Genomic DNA, 19,629 nt, shown 5'->3' with positions numbered 1-19,629 from the left:
TGTCTGCCTCCCTCCTCTGTGACTGTTCAGTTGAGGGCAGGAAACTTGTTTAAAAATAAGAGTTTTACAGCCAGCCCTGATGGTCTTGTGGTTAAAGTTCGGTGTTCTCACCGCTTTGGCAGCCCGGATTCATTTCCCGGTCGTGGAACCACACCCATCTGTCAGTTGCCATGCTGTGGTGGCGGCTCACGTAGAAGAACTAGCAGGATTTACAACTAGGATATACGACCATGCATTGGGGCTTTGCAGAGAGGTGAAAAAAAAGGAAAAAGATTGGCAACAGATGTTAGCTCAGGGCAAAAAAAATAAGTAAATAAATAAAAATAAGGGTTTTAGCAACAACAATAGAGAGTATTTTAGGTGTGCCTGATTTGTTCTTAATTTTGAAAAGAGATGTTCCCTAGGGATGGTTATTGCAGTCTACAACTTTTGATTGGATAGGCTATTAGAGCAGATACATCTAATTGAAGATAAAAACAACTACGCATAATTCAACTGCCTGTACAAAGAAGAATATTCACAGAGTTCTAAAATGTTAAATTCCAGTCTGTCACTGGTGTATAATGTTCCATTGCAGAGCCCATGAACTTTTAAAAAGGGAGGAGGATGGGCAGGCCCCGTGGGTTAGCGGTTAAGTGCACGCGCTCCACTGCTGGCGGCCCGGGTTCGGATCCGGGCGTGCACCGACACACTGCTTCTCTGGCCATGCTGAGGTGGTGTCCCACATACAGCAACTGGAAGGATGTGCAGCTATGACATACAACTATCTACTGGGGCTTTGGGGAAAAATAAATAAATAAATAAAATCTTTAAAAAGGGAGGAGGAGCAGCCTAAAAGGAATGCATCCTGCTCTCCTCCGATTTTGTGAGGCAGTGCTTTTAATGAATATTATCTAGAGAAACATTCAATACAAGTTAGGTGTTTCTCTTCTCAGACTGTTGATACGAGGAGTGAGAGAAAAAGAGGAGGATTTATCAGGAAAAACCATATCCTCAATATATTTGATCTGTTCATAGCAGGTAAAGTTTATATGGCATAGGTGACAGACATCCAAATTTGGAAAAAATAAAGGCTGAAAGTCGATGTTGCATCTTTTCCCATTTTTTAGATCCGATTACAGTGTAAAGTGCAGGCAGTCCTCTTCCTAAGGGACAGGGCTATCTTGTGAGCCACGTGTGGAATTTAAAAATGTGAAAGGAAATAGGTGGAATTAATATTTAACAAACTGTATCTAAACCAATGTATTAAAACTGTTATTTCAGCATATAATTAATAAATATTTTTATTGTTTTACATTCCTTCTTTTGTACTAAGTCTTGAGAATTCAGTGTGGTTCTTACATTGAGCACACCTCAGTTTGCACTCGTGGCCTTTCACGTGGCTCATGGCTCCCACAGTGGACCATCCCCGAGGAGAGCAGCTGAGCTGCACAGCACTCTGCACACACCTCTGCACTCACGTTGTCTCTGAAGCTGCCTGCTGTGCTAATTTCTTTGCACAATACAGGGATGGCAAACGCTGTTTGAGTCCATTACACAAATGGGAAGGGAAGACTTTCTTTAAGAAAGGAAAAAAAAGAACTTTTTTTCCTGATTGCCAAAGGAATACATGCTTGTTAAAGAAGGCAGGGCATAGTGAATCAAACAAGAAATGCTAGCTGATTCTAAGAGGAGCTGCTTGCTTTCTTAGATTTTTTTAAGCTGAAAGACCTCAAAGGACTATCTCATCCTACTTTTGGTTGTATTTGTGAGGAAACACCAACTCTTAAAGTGACTGAAATGTGGCATGTCTTAAAATATACAGGCTAACTGATGGATTAATTAAGAAAAACTCCATGAAATGTACAGGTGCAGATTTTTGACAAAGCGACTGTACCAACCCATGCGAGTGAGCAAGACTCACCGTGTGGCAGGGTCCCAAGTGTTGCCGTCCAGTGACTGAGCAGAGCAGGGGCTTTCACTGTGGCCTGAGTAAGATGAAGCCTCACTGTGTGTTGTTTTTTGTTTGACAAACATCCAGACAGGTTAAGGAACTGGCTGATTAATGGTGTGGATATATTCCTCTGGTTTAAAGGGACAGAAAAGGTGAACTGTTATCTTCAGTGACATTTCTCATCATAGTATAGAAGCCTTTGCACTAAATAATACACCCATTATGCACATATTCACCCATCCATTAATTTGGAAATATATCTAAGAGAGATTAAAGATTTCTGTCTTTTAACTGTTAAGAATTTATACAGATGGTTTCCATTAGAAGACTTCTTCCTGCATTGTTAGAACTTGAAGATGCTCATTCTGAGAAATGCTGCTCCCATCTCCATAAGCACTTGTTGGCTGAAATGAGCACTGAATTGAAGTTATCTGTGTTTATTTTTTATTTTTTTTATATTTATTTATTTTTTTTTTTTTTTGAGGAGATCAGCCTTGTGCCAACATCTGCCAATCCTCCTCTTTTTTAAATTTTTTTATTTAATTTTTTTTGCTGAAGAAGACTGGCCCTGGGCTAACATCTGTGCCCATCTTCCTCCACTTTATATGGGATGCTGCCACAGCATGGCCTGCCAAGCAGTGCGTCGGAGCATGCCCGGGATCCGAACTGGCGAACCCTGGGCCGCCGCAGCAGAGCGCCTGCACTTTACCGCTTGCGCCATGGGGCCGGCCCCTGTGTTGAGTTTTTAAAATGGTTTTTCCTTCTGTTTATCAATAGTATCATTACAGTCTGTCATATGGTACATTATGAGATTCAGTTTAGTCTTTGGACGCTAACCAAGGTGAAGTTGTTTAAGTCCCGTGGTTTATTTTTTCCATTAAAAAAATTCTCATTCTTTTTTAAGATTAAAAGTCACGTATAACACCAGCAAGAGTGGTACTCAGAAATAAGTATAAACTAAATACTTGAAGGTAGAGTTCACTGATGAAAGACTTGCTGCTCTGGATCTGCCCCTTCTCTTGCTCTTGAGCCCAAATTTAGGTGCTCGTGTAGAAATACTTGACTGCAGGGGCTGCCCCGTGGCGTGGCGGGTAAGTGCGCACCCTCCGCAGCTGGCAGCCCAGGTTCAGATCCCAGGCGTGCACCGAGGCACCACTTGTCAGGCCATGCGGTGGCGGCATCTCACATAAAGTGGAGGAAGATGGGCACGGATGTTAGCTCAGAGCCGGTCTTTCTCGGCAAAAAGAGGAGGATTGGCCTGGATGTTAGCTCAGGGCTGATCTTCCTCACAAAAAAAAAAAAAAGAAAGAAATACTTGATTACATAATTTTTTGTGTTTAATTATATAATTAACTAAGCAGAATGACTTCTAATAAGATAAAGTTGAATTTGGAATCTAGATCTTTGGTACATTTATAATAACAATCTCTTTGAATATTTTTCCATGTTCTTGGTTAGTAAATATTCCTACCAGCTTCATGAAATAAAAATGATTAGCAGTGAGGCAGTTTGCTTCTAGAGAATGGTCTCCTGGGACACCCCCCGACCTGAGTGCTTGGATGTGTATAAAGGCCGTCACGTGGCCAGTTGCCGTTTTGAAAGCAAGTGTGGTCAGGTGACTACATAATAGAACCATTTTTCTTATTAGAAATTGTCATAATTTCCTTTGAAGTTATTCCTAGACTCAAATTTTGACCCTTTAAAGCTATTGTCTCATTTCATAACATATGGCTTTCTATTTGTAAAAATATATATGCTAATTTGAGATGTCAAGATTTATTTTCTAGTAACTTTGATCACTTAGGGGCAGTGAAAACATTTTAATTAGCTTTAGTATATACCTTTATAGTTCTTACCTGCTTCACAAGGTCATATTTTAGATAGGAAAACAGATAACCGGATACAACAGCCAGAACGTCTCACCTGAATTTGGTTGTCTTGACTCCAGATCCTTTGGTCTTTTCCACTGGGTTTAGCATTAGCGAATGTGTGGCTTGAAGACAAAGTCTTGGTTAACATGATCTAGAAGAAAAATTCTCTGGGCTGGGGACATCCAGTGCTTTCTAGACTTTTTTTCTCTGGGCCCACGACTCCTGGGCTATTAGAAAGGCAGGACAACACAGCCAGTCTTCCTCAGCAAAAAGAGGAAGATTGGTGATAGGTGTTAGCTCAGGGCCAATCTTCCTCACAAAAAAAAAAAAAAAGGCACAGCAAGACGTGTGTGTTGGTCTGTGGAATGTACGGGAGCCTCAGCAGGCAGGAGAGGAGGCAGCATCCGGTTCTGGGGTTCTCTGGTGCCACCCCAGCTTCCAGTGTGGTCCTTCCAGTACAGGCCACGTTCCTGGGGTCACGAGGGTGTTGTACTGGTCAGATGAGAGGGTCTGCAGGTCTTGAACATATTTGGGTATCATTAGTTCTCTGTGTAGGGTGTGATCCCAGACTGCCCGGATAGCCTGAAAACAGCCCTGGGCTACTGGGTGTTAGAGGGCGGGGAAGGGAGAGTGCTCCATCCTTTCACATTCTACTTTTGCAAACTTCTAACAGTTTATAGAGGTTCTCTGAGGCTTTGTGTGAGGACTGAGGACTCAGTGTATCTGAAACGTGACTAATTTGCCCTTTACCGTTATTTCCTAGGATGCCAGGAAGGCATGTGCAGATGCAACTCTCTCTCAGGTAAGGACCAGTTTATGCAGAGCCGCCTGCCTGTGTAGAGGCTGGTGCGTGGTGTTGCCTACACTTGGAACCTCTAGGGTGAACTCTGCTCTGATTCTCTGTACTTCTGCACAGTGAGGATATAAAACCACTGCTTGAAGCGTTTTCATTCAGAAGTCATTCTCATGCTAGGCATCGGAAGTAGTGTTTTGTTTAGATGAAAAATAAGTATCTCTCAAGGCTTAAATAATTATTTACCATTACTGAGGTCAGAGTTGTAAAATATTATTACAGTCTTAAAATATAGTCAAAATACCTTAAAATATTTATTTTAAGGTATTTTGAAGCTGCTCTCCTTAACAGAATCTGCCCTAGAACTTCAGTTTCTAAAGTCCAGTTTGGCACATCCTCAGAAAGTTAAACTTTATGACCCAGCAATTCCACTCCTGGATACATACCCCAAAGAATTGAAAACCGGTGCTCAAACAAGTACACGTATATACTTGTTGTCAGCAGCACTGTTCACAACAGCCTAAAGGTGGAAATAGAGCCAGCCCTGATGGCCTAGTGGTTAAAGTTCAGTGCGCTCTGCTTCAGTGGCCCAGGCCACACCACTCATGTCAGTAGCCATGCTGTGGCGGTGGCTCACATAGAAGAACTAGAAGGACTTACAACTAGAATATACAACTATATACTGGGGCTTGGGGGAGAAGGGAAAAAAAAAGAAAGATTGGCAACAGATGTTAGCTCACAGCGAATCTTTCCCAGCAAAAAAAAAAGAAATTGAAGGCCAGCCCAGTGGCGCAGTGCTTAAGTGCGCATGCTCCGCTTCGGCTGCCTGGGGTTCCCGGGTTCGGATGCCAGGCATGCACCGATGCACTGTTGTCAAGCCGTGCTGTGGCGGTGTCCCATATAAAGTGGAGGAAGATGGGCATGGATGTTAGCCCAGGGCCAATCTTCCTCAGCAAAAAGAGGAGGATTAGCTTCGGATGTTGGCTCAGGGCTGATCTTCCTCACAAAAAAAAAAAAGAGAGAGAAATTCAAGTTGTCTTTGTAATCTCAAAAAAAAAAAAAAAGGTGGAAACAAGCAAAATTTCCATCAATGGATGAATAGATAAACAAATTGTGGTATATCCGTACAATAGAATACGACTCAGCCATAAAAAGGAATGCATTACTGACACATGCAGCAATACGGATGAACCTCAAAAACATTAGGCTAAGTGAAAGAAGCCAGAGGTGACAGGTCACATATTGTATGATTCCATTCATATGAAATGTCCAGAATAGGCAAATCCGTAGAGACAGAAAATAGATTAGTGGTTGCCAGGAATTGGGCAGGGGGAGTGGGGAGTGACTGTTTAATGGACACGGGGTTTCTTCGTGGGGGATGAAGATATTGTGGAACTAGGTAGAGATGATGGTTGTACAACATTGTGAATGTGCTAAATACCACTGAATTGTATACTTTAAAAGGGTGAATTTCACCTCATTTAAAAAAATAAATATTTTTGTCCCAAGACCTGAACAGAAATGTGAAAGAAAAATTATATTCATAATTCTATAGAATTACCTGAATTTGAATTCTCAGATACTCTTTGGACTGTACATTTTTTAAAACCCATTGTTATGATATACTTATTCCATTTTTCAGCCTCAAATCATTAACATCAGTTTTTTTTGTATATTGGGGTGAATCAGCAGCTTTGCATATACATTTTTGTGACAGTAGTAGAGAGTAGATGCTAACTGTTGTCCAGGTCAGTGCACAGCGGGATTGCTGTGAGCAGCACTGTGAGCATGGTGTACGAAGTTGTGATGGAGGCTCATGAGGCTGTAAGGACTAAGAGAGGTAGGAGGAGCTGGGCCTGGATGAGCAGTTAGTGAGACGAGAGAGAGAAGGGAGAGAAGTTAGGCACCTGCGGGCCAGCACTGAGCATGCGTGTGCACTGGGCAGAACGAGGGGGAGCAACAGGTGGTCCTGCAGACCAGGTAGAGCAGCGGACGTAATGAGAATCATGAAGGGAAGGTGGATGCGTGGTAAACAGGAGAAGTCACAATGGAAAGCTGCCTTGGGTGACTGGCAAGAATGGGCTGGCACAGCTGGTGAGTAGCACGGCCCTGACAGGGTGCTAGTGCTGCCATGGGGGCAGGAGTGAAGGAGAGGAGGCCACAGGGAGATCATGTCTTCACAGAACATTAATTTGCAGTAACTTTCATTTTAAAGATCACAAACAACATTGACCCCGTGGGAAGAATCCAGATGCGCACCAGGAGAACGCTGAGGGGACACTTGGCCAAGATTTATGCCATGCACTGGGGCACAGATTCCAGGTAGGTGGGGGCGTGAGCAAAATGTGGTTGATACGTTCAAGGGTGGTGGTTTTTCTAGGGAAAAATAATCTGAACTCATTTGCTGTGATTTGTAAAGAAAAAATTAGAAAGTTGTATCAGATATCTAGGCAGTCCAGTGTAGTAGTCACAGGTGCACATTGCCTGTCCATATTTCCACTTACCTAGGCTGGTCGTACACCGTCATGTCTTCACTACCCTAGTCACATTCATCTTAGCGATGATCTCCACTCCCCTCCACCGCCCCCCGCCCCGCCCCACTTTGTTTTCCCAACTCCACTACCCAGTGCCTGTGTGACCTTGGGGGAGTTACCTCACCTCTCTGTGCTGTGGCTTCTCCTCTTTCCAGCCTGTTCCTCGTGGCTTCTTGTCCAATATCCTCTCGTGATTTCAGTGCCCTGGCTCAGGGATCGTAAAATCTGCCCCGTGCAGTACTGGGAGTATTGAGTGTGTTGAGCCTTAAAACAGTGTCTCATGTGTCCCAAGAGCTGTGCATGGGTTTGCTGCTGGTTTTCTTCTTGGAGCCCACGTCAGACACATGAGAATACACGTCTTAGCTCTGGTCACCCTTCTCTCCCCTGGCCTTTTTGCCCCACCTTCCTCTTATCTACCATCCCAACAAGAAAATTCCCTTCCTGGGCTCGTTTCTACTTTAAATTCTGCCCCTTATTCGAACTCCTTTTTGTTCCAGATGGCTAATCTCCATCATGCTCTGGGTCCTTCCTTCCCCTCCCTTTTCTCTACCCCGTTCCCCTTAACCTGCAGCATCGCTGAAAGGAAAACTATGTAACTTCCCTCTTTTTCTTTAGAGGCTACAGGAAAGTCTCTTTTACCTTTTCCATCCAAATCATTAAATAAAATACTGTGTGACTTTGTGAATATAACATATTCTTTCAAATACCTAACATGATTCTTCAGATGCCTTTTTTTTGAGTAGTATTTTTTTTGTGTTTGTCAGAGAGGAATTTTCTGCTTGGTTTTCTCTTTGTTCGTGAAATTGTCTGCTTTAGAGGGGAAACAGCTATGGAACAAAAAATTCTATCTTTGGTTTGTTCTGTATAGTATCCCATACAATTCCAAATGCAAATGAGAGCTAACTTAGAGCATTTTAATGATGGGAGTAATCAGAAAGAATTAAAAAGGAAAAAGAAAGAAATAAAAATACCCTTACTAATCAGTTCACCTTAGAATTTATTATCAAAAATAGATGATAACCAAACAGTATATTTTCTCTGGGGCTTTTCCCATCTGTGGGAACATCAGTGTCCTGATTAGATAGGACATCTGATAGACAGTGCTGGAGCTGGGCCAGACTTGGAACCTGGTACTCAGGAGCCATGTGATCAAAACTTGTTACTCAGGAACCCAGTACTCAGAGCCTGGTACTCAGGAACTCTGTACTCAGGAGGCCAGTACTCAGGAGTTCTGTACTTGGATCCTAGTACTCAGGAACTTGGTACTCAAGAGCTCTGTACTTGGAGCCCAATACTCAGGAACTTGGTACTCAGGGACTCTGTACTCGCAGCCTAGTACTCAGGAACTCAGTGCTCAGAGCCTGATACCTAGGAGCTCTGTACTTAGGAGCTCTGTACTCAGAGCCTGGTACTCAGGAACTCAGGAGCCCAGTACTCTGGATCCCGGTAGCTGTCTTGGCTCCCTAAGCTATGTGCTCTCGTGCAATAGCTGGGCTCTAGATTTAGGAGTCCAGAAGTCTTCTTGCAGAGGTGACATGTCACTTGTGCTCTGAAGGGTGGTTAAGAGCTACCAGCTGAGCTGCAGGCAGCTGTTGTGTGCAAGGAACTAAGGCAGGTATTTGGCCAGAGCAGTGGAGATGAGGAGAGGAGATCAGGGTGAGGCAGGAGGGCAGGTGGGTACCAGATCGTGCAGGCTTCCTGATCACCACGTACAAGGCTTTATGTCCCATTGGTTCAAACACGATTTGTGCTTGGAAAGCCCCAGGGTGGGAAGGAAGAGAAGCCGGGGCATGAATGAGTGGCACCGAGTCCAGGATTGTGGTTGCCCTGAGGGAGGGGTGACATGGGAGACCCCGTGGGAGGCCACCGGGGGCTGTGTGTCTTGTTCCCGTTCTTGGACACGGTGGTGGGCGTGTGGGCTTTTGTTTTATAGCCCATCTTTAAACTGGACTGTCTGTTTCATAATACCCTTAGATGGGGGCTCTATGTCACAATCATAAACAAAAGGATGTCTGCTATCCAGAGGCTTTCAAGGATTATTTTTTCTAGATAGTCGTATTTCTTGGATAGGTAAATTATTGCCTCCTTAAATTCCAAAATAGGTTTTTTTGCCTCTTTAAAGTCCAAGATAGTTTTTTAAAATTATGGGTGTGCTTTTTGCTTAAGTCTTCTTTGTATTTCCTGCCTTCATAAACAAAGGTTATTGCACAAGGTTTTTTTCCCATGACTCAAGGGTATAATTTATGAATACCAGTTATTTTATCATGTTTGTATATTCCATGGATGCTCTCAGACTTATTGCACTGATTCGCAATTTGTCTTTCAAAACTATAGGAGAAGCCCACAATAAAAGGTTTGTATATATGCATGTGTCGATGTATATTATGTATACATTTATACTATGTTTATCAATATATTGTATTCATTTATACTTAAATTCTACTTTTTATAACATTTGAGAGTCTCTTTCAGTCACAAGAATTAATATAAAACTTTTTCTCCCCTTTCTAAAGTCTGCTGAAGTCTTGTTATAATGGAGAGCGAAACACAACTAACCAACTAGGCTTGAGAGCCCTCCCTCCTCTGAGGAAGTGGCTCTGAGGCCTTTGGATCTGGACCACTATTTGACCTCTGATTTCAGGTCCTGGAGCCCTTGGCTTCCTTCCTGGCTCTTGCCTGTGTGTTCTGGGTGGGTGGGACCTTACAGTAATTGATTTGTGAATGGCTGAAAGCTCCAGGAGGCAAAATGGACCCAGTTCTCCAACCGTTATCTGGTATTAAGAGGTGTGTCTTCTCTCACCTTCTGGAGGATCAATGGACGGCTTAACGTTTCTCTAACCCCTGGGCCTGGGCGAGTCAGCAGATATTAAGCTGTTTGACCAGGAGACCTTTCTGAAGGTGACCCTTCTGGAGGATGAGTTTCTTTACATTGGCTCTGATATTCCATTCAAAGCCTGTGCTTAGAAGGGCCAGACAGAAATAGAGCAGCAGAGTGGACCTTATTCCATTACATGAAAATATTTTTAAGTGCCCTGATATGTTTATAACTGAACCTAGATGCAAGAATTTGCTTTAAGAAATTGCATCTGAAAATAGGATTGAGGCGTGCACTTAGTTTAGTTCTGTGATAAATTTTGTGATGCAGTGCTGAGAACATTTTTATTCCTTGCCAAACTCATTGTTAACTCCTGGTAAAGGAAGTTTGTACTCTGTGCATCAGAACATATAGTTTGATGAAAAGTGTCAAAGTTATCAGAGCAACTCGAGTGAGTTTTACCTCCAGGTTTTGATCAGATGAAGAAGCCAAATGTGCTTGTGGCTGAAATAGTTAAAACCTGTATGTTTTGATAAAATCTTTAAAATTAAAAAATCTTTCTATCATTATATACCATACTCTGATGCATATCTCTGCCTAGAATTGTGAGGAGAGCCTTCTCGCCACTCCTTGAAAACAGTGCATTCTATATAGGACCGAGTTCTTTAGGGATATCTTATGAGTAGATGTGGTTCCCAGAATGTACTCTCACTTGAACTTCCTTTGCCCATTAGTCATGCTTTTCTTTTGCAGTATCCTGTCTTAATTCTACAGTCAGAGCACCTTTTCAACCCACAGATCTCAAACTTAGCACAGTTGCCCAGAGCAAGAAAACAGTCATGAAAAAAATTCATAACAGTTACTAGTGTCTTCTGCTGGACCAGGCACAATTCTGCTGTAGTTTGTCATTTCTTTGCAAAGCAGGTGGGAGGTAAGTGCCTCCTTTATGTTTCTAGGAGACCTGGATTCCAGTTTTAGCTCAGTCTGGGAAATTTTCATGGGGTTTTTTGGGGTGAGAAATGTCTCATGAATTTGGAATATCCAAAGCTTATCATCTGGGCTTTCTGCGTGTCAGAATGGAACAGAAAAGTGTGTACTAAATATTTCTACTACCTTTGGTTCTTGAAAGATCTTAATGTCTCAAATTTGATTTATAATGAACAGAAACCAAACAGAAGCAGTTATAAGAAGTCAGCCTGTCTTAGCTGACCAAGGTTATGGCTTTGGTGATCTAGTCTGCATTTGAAGCCAAGCACTCTTGAGTCTAAATTGTATTATTTGTGGAAATATTTTCTTTCATGCTTTCAAAGTTGGTCTAACAATTAGAGAACTTTTTTTAAGTATGCTTTGTCTCAAGCAAATGCAGTGTTGGAGCACGTGTTAGTGTCACTGAGGGGTAGTTCTCATTTGCTGCCTTTGTCTGAGCTCTGCGGTGCTGATGGGTTTGCTTTTGTCTTTTTCCTCCAGGCTTCTAGTTAGTGCTTCACAGGATGGTAAACTTATCATCTGGGATAGCTACACCACAAACAAGGTAGGGACTGCAAAATCCCTCCCCTGAAAAGCCAACTCGGGAAAAGGCAGGTTTTTTAACTCTGTATTCACTTATGTAAAACGTGTAACCCATGATAGGAAGGGGGATCACAGTGAGTTTTGTGTTGAGTACAAAGTCGTACAGGTCAGATAGAAGCTGAATCATGTGGCTAGCACGTATTACTAGTCTCTTCTGCTAGACCAGGCACAATTCTGCTGTAGTTTGTCATCTCTTTACAAAGCAAGTGGGAGGTAGTGCCTCCTTAATGTTTCTAGGAGACTTAGATTCCAATCTTAGCTCATTCTGGGAAGTTTCGTGTTTTATTTAAAAATATAGAAATACAGCTTTTCATTTAGTTATTAGTTTTTACAAGAGATAATCTGAAAGGCATTTATACTTTGAAGTATAAATTAAACTTTTCAAAATTTGATCCAAGGTTGTATCATATTGAATGAAAAAGTACCATCATTGGTCCAAATGTGTATAAAAGATCAAATTCAGTTGTATTTTACTGGAGAATACTAAATGTCTGTAAAAGATTGCAGTACTTATAACAAATCTGTCTAAAGGACAGGGATGTAGGTGATAGGATAAATTAGAATAATGTCTAATTTGGTTGCCTCAGTAAAAATATTTTGTTTTGTAAATGAATTTATAGCCATTTCGATTGGTTAGTGAAATGTTTTCCTTTTTTTTTTTTTTTTTTGAGGAAGATCAGCCCTGAGCTAATATCCATGCTAATCCTCCTCTTTTTGCTGAGGAAGACCGGCTCTGAGCTAACATCTATTGCCAGTCCTCCTCCTTTTTTTTTCCCCCCAAAGCCCCAGTAGATAGTTGTATGTCATAGTTGCACATCCTTCTAGTTGCTGTATGTGGGACGCGGCCTCAGCATGGCTGGAGAAGCAGTGCGTAGGTGCGCACCCGGGATCCGAACCCGGGCCCCGAGTAGCGGAGCGCACGCACTTCACCGCTAAGCCACGGGGCCGGGCCAGTTTTCCTTTTAATATGTAATTTTAATTAGAAGCTATACTACTATTACTTAAGTGTCTACCTAACCACAGTTATGACATTAATAAAACTATAGATTAAATTGGTTTGCAGTACTGGATTTCTAATTAAATTATTACTTTTTCTGACTGGCCACACACAAATTATTTTCAAAATAATTTCGGCCATTATTTTGCTGTCACGTTCTATGCAACAAAAGTTGAAGACTAGAAATGGAATCATAATGTCAGGAGTTAATGTTTTTGAACTTGAGTGTGTTTGCATCGTCTGTGTTCTGTCATTTAGGTCCATGCCATCCCTCTGCGTTCCTCCTGGGTCATGACCTGCGCATATGCCCCTTCTGGGAACTATGTGGCCTGTGGTGGCCTGGATAACATTTGCTCCATTTACAATCTGAAAACTCGTGAAGGGAATGTACGTGTGAGTCGTGAACTGGCCGGGCATACAGGTACACATTCTCATCAGTAATTTCAAGGTTGTATACACTGTTTACCTGACATACGGTATATGCTTTGGACACTTACCTCTTCTCAATAATTATTTAATGAGATTGGTTGCAATAATGGCCAGAAATATTCTGAAAATGAAATCAAGACAGGCCTTGATAGACCTTTAGCAGTAAGAAACCTTTGGATTTAAGTCACTCTCAGTGTCCTGTCTTCAAGGATCTCAGGTACTTAGGTCACTCCCTTAATAGTAGCAACCGCGTTTTTTTTTTTTTTTCTTTTGGTGAGGAAGATTGACCATGACCTAACATCTGTGCCAATCTTCCTCTATTTTTTTTTTTTGTGTGTGAGGAAGATCAGCCCTGAGCTAAATCCGTTGCCAATCCTCCTCTTTTTGCTGAGGAATATTGGCCCTGGACTAACATCCATGCCCATTTTCCTCTACTTCATATGTGGAATGCCTGCCACAGCATGGCTTGATAATCGGTGCAAGGTCCGAACCCATGAACCCCGGGCGGAGCGCACAAACTTAACCACTACGCCACCGGGCTGGCCCCAGCCTGTCTTTTTTAATATTAACATAACGTAGTTCAATCTCTTATCCTCTAAATCATCTTCCATCTTGAGCATCTTTCCACAAAGATTTCCTAATCTAAACATACATGGACATATACATGTCTGCATATATGTACACACATATCCACATACGTCCTTACTGATCGTCTCAATATACTTCATACCAACTAGCACTCTTGTTGCATAGGAAACAGAATAGAGTCCTGTAGGCTGTTTAAAGTTCTTTTGAACGTGGCCAGCTTTAAGTGCTAGGTGGTTTATGATTTTACCAGGTTTAATTACCTGTGACAGTTATTCTTCATAACAGAAGGCATAGTGTTTCTGAAAAGGTCTCATCCTAATATTTTACTTCTGTGGCTGTATTCTCAGTTCTCAAAATTACACCCTGCTAGACTCACCTACTTCGCATGCAACTAAAGAAATCATCGTAATTAATGGAGTAAGTAATACTGCTTTTGATTCCAGTCAAGCAGTCTGTTAAATTAATTTTAGCCAGTTATGAGTATATCCTTTGTCCTTTTAAAGACATATTCCCTGTATTTCATTGATTCCTCTCTTGCCTTCTGCTTGCTTTGGGGCTGCTTCCTTCTTAATTTTCTAGCTCCTTAAGGTAGAACCTAGACCTTTCTTCTTTATCAGATATAGCACTTTAAGCTATACATTTCTCTCTAAGCATGGCTTTAGTTACACTATCATTCAATATGAAATATTACTTTTTTTTTTTTTGTGGGGAAGATTAGCCCTGAGCTAACATCTGATGCCAATCCTCTTCTTTTTGCTGAGAAAGATTGGCCCTGGGCTGACATCCATGCCCATCTTCCTCTATTTTATATGGGATGCTGCCACAGCATGGTGCAAGGTGTGCGCCCAGGGTGCGAACCTGGGAACCCCAGGCCGCTGAAGTGGAGCGCGCGCACTTAACCGCTACGCCACCGGGCCGGCCCCAACATGAAATATTTCTAATACCCTTTTGATATCTTGTTTGATTCATGGGTTATTTAGAAGTATGTTGTTTAATTTTCGATTATCTGAAGTTTTTTTAGATAACTTCTTCTTAGTGATTTCTAACTAAATGCCATATGTTCAGAGAACATATTCTGTATCATTTTAATTCTTTTAGATTTATCGAGACTTGTTTTAATGGAGCAAATGGTCTGTCGCGATGTCCACACCATGTGCACTTGGAAATCGAGTCTATTCTGCAGTTGTTGGGCAGTGTTCTCATTGTGTTAATGAGAGCAAGACTTTTGATGCTGTTCAGATCTTCTGTGTCTTTATTTTATTTCTGTGAATTGCTGAGAGAAGGATGTGAAAATCTCTGATTATGGATTTATCTGTTTTTCCCTTTAATTCTGTAAATTTTTGCTTCATATAATTCTGTAATTTTTGCTTTCTCAAGCTCTGTTAGTAGAAGTATATACATTTAAGACTGTTGTATCATCCTGATGAATTGACCCTCTTATCGCTATGAAATATCCTTCTTTCTCTCTTGGATTATTCTTTGTCATAAAGTCTACTTTATCTGATGTTAATAATAGCCGCTCCAGCCTTCTTATGCCTACTACTGTTTGCATGGTATATTTTTTCCCGTCCGTTTTCTTTCAACTTAACTGTATCTTTATAGTGTTCCTTATAGACAGCATATACAGTCATGCATCTTCTAACATTTTGGTCAACAAGAGACCACATATACAACGGTGGTCGCACAAGCTCACTACCATGTAGCCTAGGTCTCTAGTAGGCTGTACGCTCTATGATGTTCGCACAGCGACGATGTCACCTAAGAACACATTTCTCAGACCGTCTCCTCGTTGTTAAGTGACAAGTGACTGTAGTGGGGCCTTGCTTTTTATCCATCCTAAAGGTTTCTGCCTTTCCATAGTGTTGAGTTCATTTCTGTTCTGTGTGGTGCTGATACAGTTGGACTGAGCTCTGGTGCTTAACTTTACCATCACTCTCCTTTCCCGCCTTCTTTTGGGCTGCTTGATTTGTTTTTTTTTAGAATTCTATTTTAGTTTGTCTGTTGGCTTTTTTGGTTACCTCTTTGCATTATTTTTGAGTGGTTTATCTAGGGATTACAATGCACACTCATAACTTTCCACAGTCTACTCAGAGTTAACCCTGTAAAATGCAAGAGCCTCACAGCCAGAGGCCCATGTGCTGCCTCCTCGTGCTCTGGAGTTTCTGCAGGCCTGGCGACTCTGTGTGATCTGAGCCCCACGGTGCAGCGTTACAGTTTGTCCTTTAAATGTCCTTAGCCATTTGAAGAAATTTGAATAGTCTTTTACATTTACTCAGATATTTTCCATTTCTAGGGCCCTTCACTCCCTCCTGAACATGCGAGTTTTCCCTGGGTCCCTTTAGCCTGAGGAACTTGCCTTAGCATTTCTGACAGTCAGTGCAGGTCTCCCGGCAGACTCCTCTCCATGTTTGTGTATCCGAAAATGTCTATTTTCTTTCTTTCTTGAAGAATATTTTTGCTGGATATATTGAATTCTGGGTTGACATTTTTCTTTCATCACTTTAAAGATTTTTCTTTGTGTTTTAGCAGTTTGACTATGATATGCCTTGTCTTTCACTAAATTTGGGAAATTTTAGGCCATATCTTCAAATATACTTTCTGTTCTATAGTCTCCTCTCCTTTTGTACTCCAGTGGGTGTGCGTTCTTACTGTCCCTTAGGTTCCTACAGCTCTGTTCTTTTCTCTTGAGTCTCCTGAGTCTTCAGATTTGGTCATTTCACACCTGTCCTCGGGTTCATGTGACTTTTGTCACCTCCAGTGTACTGTTCAGACTGCCGAGCAAACCGTTTATGTCTATGTCAGATGTTCTGTTTTCCAGTTCTAGATGCTTTTTAAAAAATAGTTCATTATCTTTGCCTGTGGTGCGCGCACGCGTGCGCGCGCACACACGCACACACACACACACACACACACACACACACACACACGGAGCTCAGGGGGCCTCTGCAGACCGCCCAGCACCATTTACAGTGTTGGCTGTCTATGCAGGGCGCTGTGCTCATGGCCACGCCTTTGTCCTGGTGTCCACTCCTCCTGGCCTGTGGGCCACGCTCTCTGGCTCTTGCTCAGCAGAGCACGTTGACTGTGGGGCTTTGTTTATTCTTTATTGCACACAAGGCAGGGAACGGGGTAGCTGACAAGGCATTTGTCTTAACCTAGATGTGTAACTTCCAGGTATATTTATTCCGCCAATGCATTTTTCTATTTACAAGACCATAGATTCGGGGGCTTGAAGATTGGGGTCATCGTCTCGGTCTGTTTTCCAGGTTACCTGTCCTGCTGCCGCTTCCTGGATGACAATCAGATCGTCACCAGCTCTGGAGACACCACCTGGTGAGTACCTGAGCTCTACACCCTTTTCACCCTGCTCACTTCACACCTGTAGCTCTAGACACTAGGAAATAAGGTTGTGAATGTTAATGAGGCCATTTTAATTTGAAGTGGCCAGAGACTTCAAACACAAGTGGCAGTGAGTGATGAGTGAGTTCATTATACTCTTTGTAGATTTTGAAGCTCAGGGTTTAATTTTTCACTGTTTCATGATTTCTTTTTTGTTGTTGTTGTTGTTTATTGCAGTAACATTGGTTTATAACATTGTATAAATTTCAGGTGTACATCATTATACTTCTATTTCTGCATAGATTACATCATGTTCACCACCCAAATACTAATTACAACCCATCACCACACACATGTGCCGAATTATCCCTTTTGCCCTCCTCCCTCCCCGCTTCCCCTCTGGTAACCACCAATCCAATCTCTGTCTCTATGTGTTTGTTTATTGTTGTTATTATCTACTACTTAATGAAGGAAATAATACGGTATTTGACCTTCTCCCTCTGACTTATTTCACTTTGCATAATACCCTCAATGTCCATCCATGTCGTCACAAATGGCTGGATTTCATCGTTTCTTATGGCTGAGTAGTATTCCATTGTGTATATATACCACATCTTCTTTATCCATTCGTCCCTTGATGGGCAAGTAGGTTGCTTCCAAGTCTTGGCTATTGTGAATAATGCTGCAGTGAACACAGGGGTGCATGTATCTTTATGCATTAGTGTTTTCAAGTTCTTTGGATAAATACCCAGCAGTGGAATAGCTGGATCATATGGTAGTTCTATCCTTGATTTTTTGAGGAATCTCCATACTGTTTTCCATAGTGGCTGCACCAGTTTGCACTCCCACCAGCAGTGTATGAGAGTTCCCTTCTCTCCACATCCTCTCCAACACATGTTGTTTCCTGTCTTGTTAATTATAGCCATTCTGACGGGCGTGAGGTGCTATCTCATTGTAGTTTTGATTTGCATTTCCCTGATAGTTAATGATTTTGAACATCTTTTCATGTGTCTGTTGGCCATCTGTATATCTTCTTTGGAGAAATGTCTGTTCAGGTCTTTTGCCCATTTTTTAATTGGGTTGGTAGTTTTTTTGTTGTTGAGATGCATGAGTTCTTTATATATTTGGAGATTAAGCCCTTATCAGATGTATGGTTTGCAAATATCTTCTCCCAATTGTTAGGTTGTCTTTTCGTTTTGTTGATGGTTTCCTTTGCTGTGCAGAAGCTTTTTAGTTTGATGTAGTCCCATTTGTTTATTTTTTCTATTGCTTCTCTTGCCCGGTCAGACATGGTGCTTGAAAATATGTTGCTAAGACCAATATTGAAGAGCATACTGCCTATGTTTTCTTCTAGAAGTTTCATAGTTTCAGGTCTTACATTCAAGTCTTGAATCCATTTGGAGTTAATTTTTGTGTATGGTGTAAGGTAAAGGTCTACTTTAATTTTTTTGCATGTGGCTATCCAGTTTTCCCAACACCATTTGTTGAAGAGACTTTCTTTTCTCCATTGTATGTTCTTGGCTCCTTTGTCAAAGATTAGCTGTCCATAGATGTGTGGGTTTATTTCTGGGCTTTTGATTCTATTCCCTTGATCTGTGTGTCTGTTTTTGTGCCAGTACCATGCTGTTTTGGTTACTATAGCTTTGTAGTATGTTTTGAAATCAGGGAGTGTGATACCTCCAGCTTTGTTCTTTTTTCTCAGGATTCCTTTACTATTCGGGGTCTTTTGTTGTTCCGTATAAGTTTTAGGATTCTTTGTTCTATTTCTGTGAAAAATGTTGTTGGAACTTTGATAGGGATTGCATTGAATCTATAGATGGCTTTAGGAAGTATGGACATCTTAACTATGTTAATTCTTCCAATCCAAGAGCATGGAATATCTTTCCATTTCTTTGTGTCTTCTTCAGTTTCTTTCAGCAATGTTTTATAGTTTTCGGTGTACAGATCTTTCACCTCTTTGGTTAAGTTTATTCCTAGGTATTTTATTCTTTTTGTTGCAATTGTAAATGGGATTGTATTCTTAATTTCTCTTTCTGCTACTTCATTGTTAGTGTATAGAAATGCAACTGATTTTTGTATGTTGTTTTTGTATCCTGCAACTTTACCGTATTCGTTTATTTCTTCTAAAAGTTTTTTGGTGGATTCTTTAGGGTTTTCTATATATAAAATCATGTCATCTGCAAACAGTGACAGTTTCACTTCTTCCTTTCCAATTTGGATCCCTTTTATTTCTTTTTCTTGCCTGATTGCTCTGGCTACGACTTCCAGTACTGTGTTAAATAGGAGTGGTGACAGTGGGCATCCTTGTCTGGTTCCTGTTCTTAGAGGGATAGCTTTCAGTTTTTCACCATTGAGGATGATATTAGCTGTGGGTTTGTCATATGTGGCCTTTATTATGTTGAGGTACTTTCCTTCTATCCCCATTTTATTCAGAGTTTTTAGCATAAATGGATGCTGTATCTTGTCAAATGCTTTCTCTGCATCGATTGAGATAATCATGTGATTTTTATTCTTCATTTTATTAATGTGGTGTATTACGTTGATTGATTTGTGAATGTTGAACCATCCCTGCATACCTGGAATAAATCCCACTTGATCATGGTGTATAATCTTTTTAACGTATTGTTGTATGCAATTTGCTAGTATTTTGTTGAGGATTTTTGCATCGTTGTTCATCAGTGATATTGGCCTGTAATTTTCTTTTTTTGTGTTGTCCTTGTCTGGTTTTGGTATCAGGGTAATGTCGGCTTCATAGAATGAG

At 41.4% G+C, this 19,629-nt stretch overlaps 1 protein-coding gene across 3 annotated transcripts in view; it reads left to right on the top strand.

The window, feature by feature from the left end:
- Positions 1-19,629, top strand: part of GNB1 (G protein subunit beta 1) — an 84,368-nt gene that overhangs the window by 58,247 nt on the left and 6,492 nt on the right. For all 3 annotated transcript variants that reach the window (XM_058552679.1, XM_058552678.1, XM_058552681.1), the window contains 5 exons: positions 4,568-4,606; positions 6,813-6,919; positions 11,414-11,477; positions 12,771-12,933; positions 16,796-16,862. In XM_058552679.1, the coding sequence (XP_058408662.1) occupies positions 4,568-4,606; positions 6,813-6,919; positions 11,414-11,477; positions 12,771-12,933; positions 16,796-16,862 (440 nt within the window). The remainder of the gene's footprint in view (positions 1-4,567; positions 4,607-6,812; positions 6,920-11,413; positions 11,478-12,770; positions 12,934-16,795; positions 16,863-19,629) is intronic.

This window comes from Diceros bicornis, chromosome 13 (genome assembly GCF_020826845.1).
Source record: "Diceros bicornis minor isolate mBicDic1 chromosome 13, mDicBic1.mat.cur, whole genome shotgun sequence".
NCBI lineage: Eukaryota > Metazoa > Chordata > Mammalia > Perissodactyla > Rhinocerotidae > Diceros > Diceros bicornis.
The sequence above is the reverse complement of the archived record's forward strand: the minus strand, read 5'-3'. Positions and strand labels throughout refer to the sequence as shown.